The sequence below is a fragment of the Hippoglossus hippoglossus genome, chromosome 3 (genome assembly GCF_009819705.1).
Source record: "Hippoglossus hippoglossus isolate fHipHip1 chromosome 3, fHipHip1.pri, whole genome shotgun sequence".
Lineage (NCBI taxonomy): Eukaryota > Metazoa > Chordata > Actinopteri > Pleuronectiformes > Pleuronectidae > Hippoglossus > Hippoglossus hippoglossus.
This window is the reverse complement of record NC_047153.1, coordinates 17,728,421-17,736,955: the sequence shown is the minus strand read 5'-3', so window position 1 is coordinate 17,736,955 and position 8,535 is coordinate 17,728,421. Positions and strand designations below refer to the sequence as shown.

General features: G+C 40.2%; 1 protein-coding gene across 1 annotated transcript; it reads right to left on the bottom strand.

Moving 5' to 3' along the window:
* Positions 1 to 649: 649 nt before the first annotated feature.
* On the bottom strand, positions 650 to 2,928 carry LOC117759623 (zinc finger protein 260-like). The gene is made up of 2 exons (XM_034581860.1): positions 2,684 to 2,928; positions 650 to 1,654 (listed from the first exon to the last, which is right to left on the bottom strand). The coding sequence occupies exons 1-2, from the start codon at positions 2,844 to 2,846 to the stop codon at positions 699 to 701; spliced, it is 1,119 nt and encodes a 372-aa protein (XP_034437751.1). The 5' UTR covers positions 2,847 to 2,928; the 3' UTR covers positions 650 to 698.
* Between the last annotated feature and the right edge of the window lie 5,607 nt (positions 2,929 to 8,535).

Here is an 8,535-nt window from a genome sequence, read left to right as displayed (position 1 = left end):
TTTTAATACTCAAGGCAAGCAAAATGTTTTAAAGTTGGGAAAATTTTAACTTCCAAAGCAAGAGCATCTACTGAACAACCGAGGAATTATAAGTAGAAACGAGATTGTTTAAGGGAAAAATGTTTTTGATATTGGTTTTACTCCTCTACGTCGTCATCCACTGTAACCGTAACTGTGTCTTTAGAGCTGAACGTTACATTGGTTTGTGATGGAAATCTGGAAATACAAGAGGCTGGAACACCAAATTTATCTACGTGTATTTTAATAGGGGCTTTCTGCAGAAAGGATCAACCCAGAGAGTTACAGGGATCTCAGAGTGAAGATGGAGAACAGTCAAATGGAGGATCTTATATAGGAGAACAAGGCTGTTTGCCTGAGCCAGTTCAGACTGGTTCTGTAGGCACAGTTTGAGGCAGGAATCAAGATACAGGAAACTGATTTGCATACATTTCCATTGGGTTCTTTGGACAGTCAATAAGTAATGGAAAGGTCATACAGGTATATAAAAAGGTCATACAGGTTTCAGGTCATAAACATTTCAGGTCTGGAGTCTTAGACATGTATGCAAAAAGTTACTCTTCAACTATAAAATAGGTTTCAACCACACTTAGTCATTTTCCACTACACTTAGTTATTTTTCCACTACAGGCTCTAAGCTGTAAATGATGAAATAAATGTCATTGGCAGTTGTAATGGTTTTATGAGTTCTCTCCTGCATGAGTCTTCATGTGAATGATTAAATGGGAGCGTCGTATGAATCGTTTCCCACAGGCGGCACAGCTGTATGGCTTCTCCCCTGAATGAGTCTTCATGTGGCGCGTTAGATTGGACTGAGCACTGAATCTCATGTTACATACAGTGCAAGTGTACGGCTTCTCTCCAGTGTGTATTATTGTGTGCTTGATGAGATCTGCTTTCTCTCTGAAACTCTTGCCACAGTCAGAGCAGCTGTGAGGCTTCTCCCCCGTGTGGATTCGCATGTGAGCGTTCATGTTCCCGACCTGCGTGAATCCTCTGCCGCAGTAACTACACGTGTGCGGTTTCTGTCCAGAGTGCGAGTTCATGTGAGTGTGCAGATAGGAGCGCTGGATGAAGCTTTTGCCGCAGACACTGCAGCTGTAAGGTTTCTCCCCCGTGTGTGTCTTCATGTGGCGAGTCAGGATGGATTTAATCCTGAAATTCTTGTTGCACACGCTGCAGGTGTACGGCCTCTCTACCGTCTCCCCGGCTTGCTGGGGTTTCTTTACACCTGAGAGAGGGGGACTGCTGTCTCTCCACTCATCATCACTGTCTTCACTCATCTGGAAGTCACTGGTCGGCTCTGACGCACCACAGCGGCCTCTCTCGGGTTCTGCTCTCAGCTGTTCAGATGAGCTGCTGGGCAAAGGGTCTGCTCTATTTTCAACCTCTTGGCTTCGACAAGGCGACTGTCTTCCATCTTCATCACTTCTCTGCACATAGATGATATTGAACATTGTCTCTTTGGTGTCAGCCTCCTCCTGCTTTTCACCTGCCTGAGCGGCCCACTGTTCATCCTCCTGTTCCTCTTTAACCTGCAGGGGCTCCTCGTCATCCTCGCCCACGTCAGTCGTCTTCTCACAGAGGTCCTGCTCCGACGGGATGTCCTCTTCCTGCACAGAGAGCTGCACAGGGCCTGGATATTACACAAGAAGAACGAAATTTAGTCCGATCAAAAACACATTCTGATTTCTATATGTTCAATAGAGAACTAGAAAAGTATTGAAACACGTTCCAGTGTGAATGTCCCTCAGAATTTTGCATTCTTATTAGCTTAGTCAATGAGGTTATGTTTTCCGCCCTGTTTTTTTCCCTTTTTCTTTTTGGTTGGTTTGGTGCTCAGCAAGATTATGCAAAAACTACGAAACCGATTTCCATGAAACGTGTTGGAAGGATGGAACATGGGCCATGAAAGAACCCAGTAATATTTGGGTACATAATGAATAGTCCCAAATAGAAAGAAGCTGTGAAAATGTTCACATAAGATTAGACAAGATAAGATAATCCTTTATTAGTCCCACAAGTACCACAAGGGCAGTCAAACATTTTAATCTTTAAAGTAATAATACGTGTAAGGAAATCTAAAAAAAATAGAAAACAATATAAATGGAATGAAAACGATTACATACAGTGTAAACAGAATATGTACAGTGTTTAACCTGAGTTAAAGTGCAGTCCATGAGGTGCGTGTGGTCTACTGACAATGTGATTATACTATTATTTATTATATTCACTTCTTGTTATATTCAAGTCAGTCCCCAAACTTTGAACTGAAATTGACGAACATGTATTTGTCTCTGTTAACTCAAACATTAAAGGTACATTTGCCCACACCAGGAGCAGATTTGGATTAAACCTAATGTAAATAATGTAAAAACATGATGCTGAAGTTTAGATTGAATCTTCAAATGTAATGTCTACCCCTATATATAAAAAAGCAGGTGATTTGAAGTGAGAAACTATTTGAATTCTTATCTCAAATTTGAACACAGGCATTTCTGTGACTTAATGGAGCCAGCCATTTTGCATCCTGATACACACAAGGGATGCAAAATGGCGCTACTTTCTGTGTGCTGTGTGGCGGACTGACAGTGAGATAAGAGGCACCTTTCTGCAGACACCTGAGGAGTGGTGGTGGTGGAGGTGAAAGTTAACCTGTCGTTACCTTGGCACCGGCTCAGTGTGCGCTGCTGCTCCATCCGCTGCCTCGAGAGAAAAACCTCCTGCTCATAGTCTCTGAGAGTTTGTTCGAACAGGCGGAAAATGTCCTCAGCAGCTGCGGCTAGTTTCTGCTGCACCGCAGCTTTGAGGAGTTGTGAGTTGGACATTGTGTCTGAGCAGCTCCTCTCTGGGTTCGGACCATACAGTCTCTGGTTTGAACGCGGCGAGCCGCTGCTGCTGCTGCTGCTTCTGGGTTGCCAGATACCACCAGAAAAACAAGTAAACTCTCTTATTGCTGGAAAAGGCGAAAAGACGCACACTCGTCTTCCTTCCATCTCTTTGAGGGTATACTGAATGAATTCTCGGGTGAAAACATCAATTAATAATAATATAGTAATAACAATAACAATAATAATAATGATAATAATAATAATAATAATAACAATGGCAATAATAATAATAATAATAATAGTAATACACTTTATATTATAATCAGTTAGCCTAAAGTTAGTTTTTTCATAATTACTAATGTTATAATGAATGTGCTTGTTTGATGGCATGTTTCAAATGAAGTATTTCTATAAGCCAAACATCCTGGATATCATTGTTTTTTTAAAGTAAAATACAATATGCACGTGCTTTTTTGTTCATGGACCAATATTTATTCGCATCTCAAAAATGCAATTGAGATATTTTGTGTTTGTATATTTTAGCTATCCCACCAATCAAACAGACAGAAGCACAGATGGTGATGAATATGCACAGGGCATCTGACTGATCAACTTCAGCAACTCTGTGGACGAGATAAGTCTCTGAGTAAACAGACATGGCAACACAACAGGCACACAATGGACCCAGCCCCTCAGCTTGATGGAGCCTTGCTGCCACCTACTGGTCTGAAACAACACCATCATCATAGACGTCTTCAACAGTGGGTTGTTGAGCTTTTTATTAGGTTATTCACTTTACAGCTTAGATCTAATCTTGAACGTTTTGACAAACAGAAACATGAACAAATTCAAGGCTGTCTTATTTTGTAAGACCTACCAACCTATTTACCTACCTAGCAACCCAACTACCTACCTATCTACCTACCTACCTACCTACCTACCTATTTTCCTGTCCATCCGTCAATCTGTCTGTCTGTCTGTCTAAAAGCCTACCTACCTACTTGCATACCTACCTGCCAACCTACCTACCTAGCCATATACCTACCGACCGATTGACCTATGTATGTTCCTGTCTATCCGTCCGTCTCGCTGTCTAATAGCCTACCTACCTACCTACCTACCTACCTACTTACACACCTGCCAACCTACCTACCTCTCTACCTACCTACCTACCTACCTGCCTGCCTTCATAAGAAAGAAGCAGTGGAGTTTACATTTACAGTAGCTGACCAGCAGATGGCAGCAGATATCGTGGAATACAACCGTGAGCTTCATGATATAAACGACTGCAGTGCTATTATTTGAAACTTTAAAATGCCAATGCTTTTATCATTACGAGTGATATTTGCCTCAGTGAGCGTTGATATCTACCAGATTTATCATAGTACAAAAACAAGATAGGATGTACAGGTTAACTGACACTTTTAATAAAACAGATGCATGTTTTCAGTACAAAATTCATCATCATTTTGAACTACTTCTTTCTCACCTCTTGTGGATTTTTTCAACTTATCCTTTATTATTTACTTTCATTCTTATGAAGTTTTGATGATAATCTTTTGACGTGAAATAGGCCAAAAGCTGCTTTGATGATTTATGTCTGCTTTTGTCGACTTCTTCCAAAAATCCTTATCAAAATTAATACAATTTCTATAGACAAATTATTATCAATGATCAATCCTAACAATCTTTTAATTTTTTACCATCATTTATTTTATGTTTTTTCATTTTATGTTCATACCGTCTCAGTATGTTTTCCTCTGAACTTATTTCTTTGTGTCCCTGCATGTCAGGCTTTTGAAAAATACCAGAAATACCATTCATGGTATTGTTAGTTGAGACATTGGGATTAAAGTTCACTGTTTCTGTATAGTCAGACAATAACATACCAGTGGGGGCCCCCCACACTTGCACACATGCAGGCACACACACACACACACACACACACACACACACAGCATCACGTATAAACTTTACATGCCAACATGACAGATGCTTCTGTGCCAGCTCACTCTGCACAGACCCACCACCTCCATCTCTTTACTCTTAAAGTCCAGCTGAAATTAAAATACTTTGTTTTGACTTGTTGAGTGTTTGCATCTGGTTTCTGTCCTCAACTGTCAGTCACATGGAAAACTGGAAGAGTAAAATTTACTTTTAAAGTGAATACATCTACAGCTGGTACTCTTGTGATTATCACTGGTTTGTGCACGCGCACACACCCACGCACGCACGCACGCACACACACACACGCACACACACACACACATGTTTACATTGTATTGTGAACTGGTAGCTGTAGTTCAAACACTTGCAAATTGGATCTAGTGGATAATGGTTAAGTAGCGCATCATCATTGTTTTCTTTCAGGTAATATCTGCAATGTTTTGTTGTATGATTATAGATGTACAGTGTTATCTGCAGGTATTTGGGGTGTAGCTTGTAAACTGCAGCTACCACAGGAAAACAGTTTGTGTTACCTCTCCCCTGCAGACCCAGCTGTCGGTCAAACACAGTGCAGAGGCTTTTTCTTTTTAACTCCATACATCTTAGTCTTCACCAGTTCATTGTATCACTTCTGACATCAGAAAGAAAACCTTCTTGTGCCCTTCACAGCATTTAAAGTGTTTAATCTCCCTTACTCTGAACTTGAAGGATACTCAGAAGGATCAGAGCATTATATATATATATACGACAGAAGAAATATATATATATATATATATATTTCTTCTGTCGTTCAGTTCAAAGAGTTCAAGATACACAGAGCTCCGACAATTATTCTTCCTCTCTCGTAGAAGCTGACACACTTTCCTTCGAGACAACAGTGTTAGATATTTTTCATCAAGGGCTTCAATGCCAATATCACACCATCACAAAAAGCCCAACACAACTGCGCTGTTTACTGAAACACATGTTGATGGTGTCTTCTTTCATTTTGATCTAATTGCTTTTGGGTGTCACATCATTGTTTCTTTGGAATCTAAAACCATGTTGAGTTCCATGCTACACACTTGGAGAACATTACAGATGACAGTTGGACAGTCCGTGAAAGATCTCAAAATTAAATGTAAAACTAGAATGTTACTCAGTAGATCATATACAGTCTATATATAACAGTCTCATTTAATTCAAAATCAAGCTGCATCACATTTCATACACTCAGGCAATAAGGCATACTCTGTCAATATGCCAGATTTTTTCCACCAAAATCCATGAATTAAAAATGTCCTATATCTCAGATTGTTAAAGAAAATGATAATTTGTGGTAATCTGTCTAGTCGTTTCTGTGTAACCTTGCTTACATACAAACAAATAGACAGAGTGAAAACATATCCTTGGCAGAGCTAACAAATCATTAAAGGAAACATGTTACGAGTGGTAGGATACCACATCTATATGATTTCCTGTTCGTTCTAAATTGTGTAGGAGTTACTCTAGAAAAGGTACAGCCCACTTACTGACAACATCAATCATCGGCTTAGTTAGGGCAAAGTGAGGTCAATTACTGTGCTAAGATCTGAAAGAGATTGCTCATTGTCCATTTTATTTCTGAAACTCTATTCACAGCCCATTCTTCAAATAATCACAATAATCATTTGGTATTTCAATGTACTGAGAGAATCAAACGTGGCCTAAAAGAAAACAAGATGACACAATCTATCCTTGTGGCAAATGAAAACATTATTCCCAGAAGTATGCAGGTATCCTTCTTTCTCTAAGTTGTGTCTTGAAGGACTTTGACATTTACGCCTGACACCTGTTGTTCGTGTGAAATCTGTCGATATGAATTTGCTGCATCTGTCAGGTCACTGCTGTTGTTGACACTCATGTCAACATGTGGGTGCAGCAGCTCAGAGAGATTACTGGATCAGTGTGCACCACCCGCTGCATGTGAACCTCCATGATGAGGGAGCCCAGCGCGGTGTGAAGGATGAGGATCACAGTTCTCCCTACATATTAACACAATCTGACCCCCTCACCCCACTGACTCGTTCCCTCACTCACTTATTTCATTTAGTTTTTTAATTTTTTACAAAAGTCAAAGCCACATTTAGTGAAAGAAGGACAAGTTAAGAGTGACAGAGGTAAAGACACAGGGGTAAACCGTTTTTTGGGAGACTCATTAGCAGCAAAGCAAAGCACCTGAATACATGATTCATTTGACCTTTGAATCTCTTCCGACATATTCATGATCAAGCTCCTTAATATGTTCAGTCATGTTTAACTCATTAAGTTGTCAAAGACTGGCTTTAAAGTCAACTTCTCATGTAAAGCATACAAGGAGAGTCTTTAGAAGCTTCACTTGTGAACAGTGTAACCACGACAAAATCCATTATTGTATATAGAAGATATATGTTTCCTATATATAGCTTATTCCTACTCCTTTACCAAGGGTGGCATGTTTGCATCAGTATTTGTTTGTTTGTGAGCAGGATTACACAAAGACTATTGGACAGATTACAACAAAACTTGGTGGAGGGATGTGGTGTGGGGTCAGGGTGGGTTGTGGACATGGCTTAGGAAAGAACCTATTACATTTTGGTAGAGACTTTCTTTAAAATAATGAAATAGTGTGTGTTTTTTATTGATTTCTCAGAAAATATTCATGGATCTCGATGAACAAAATCAGGCAGGTTTAGAGGATTGATATTTTTTCAAGTGTGGGAAATTTGGAGCAGATCCAAATAAAAATCGAGTGAATTTAAATGTGGTTTCATCAGGGAACTGTCAGGCCTCGGTGGACTTAAATGCTCTACTGGGTTCCACTTAGTTAGAAATAAGTTAAATGAAAAATCTTCATGACATGAAGGAGCTAGATGTGGTTAAAACGTCTGGAAAAGATATGTGAACATTTTGTAAATTCTGGAGTAAAGACATTACTGCGCTAAACACAGAACACTGTAGGTTGAGCTCCTATTCTCATCTCACTTAATAAACTGACATAATGACCTGGGCCTGGTCATGAGCACCATGGAGATAACCTACATCCCTGCTTCAGCCTATATGAGTGTGAGCCTAAGAGCCTGTCTCTAACACACCTGTCACCTGAGATGGAGGCTGACAGCAGCAGCTGCGTCTCTGTGTGTGGATGTGTGACAGAAATCGATCAGCGTGACTGATGGATGTTGTTACTGACAGTTACCTCCAGGTGAGGAGGAACCAGGGCTGGGTGAGGACGAGCTGCATGTCTTGGCAATGGCACATCAGGGTGTTTAGCATGAACCTATGAACATCTCACCCCCTCCTAATGAAGCAGTTGGTGAATCTGTGCATTGGAAATGGTGTCACGCCAATCCTAGCCAAGTAGCACTAAAGTAGACGGCTGTCGAAATAAGAATCATTAGCTGGTAAGTGATACAATTTTTGAGATACATTTTTCTTTGTATACATGATAGAAGTGGAGCGCTTTATAAAGTGGTGGTTGGTGGTAGAGTGGTGCATACAGTATGTGTGTGTGAATTTTTTACATTGATTTACTTTATTATTTACACCAGTATTTACTCGTTTACTTTAATATTTACTCTGTGTGCTAAAGCCTCGTGACCGTATGACTGTAGCACCATTCTACTCTACTGAGACGGGTGGGGGCAGGAAGTAACCACCATACAACCACCAGCGAGGAAGTTCCAGAAACAACAGAAAGAATACATAAAGTAACCAACATGAAAATACAAAATTTAAGGGC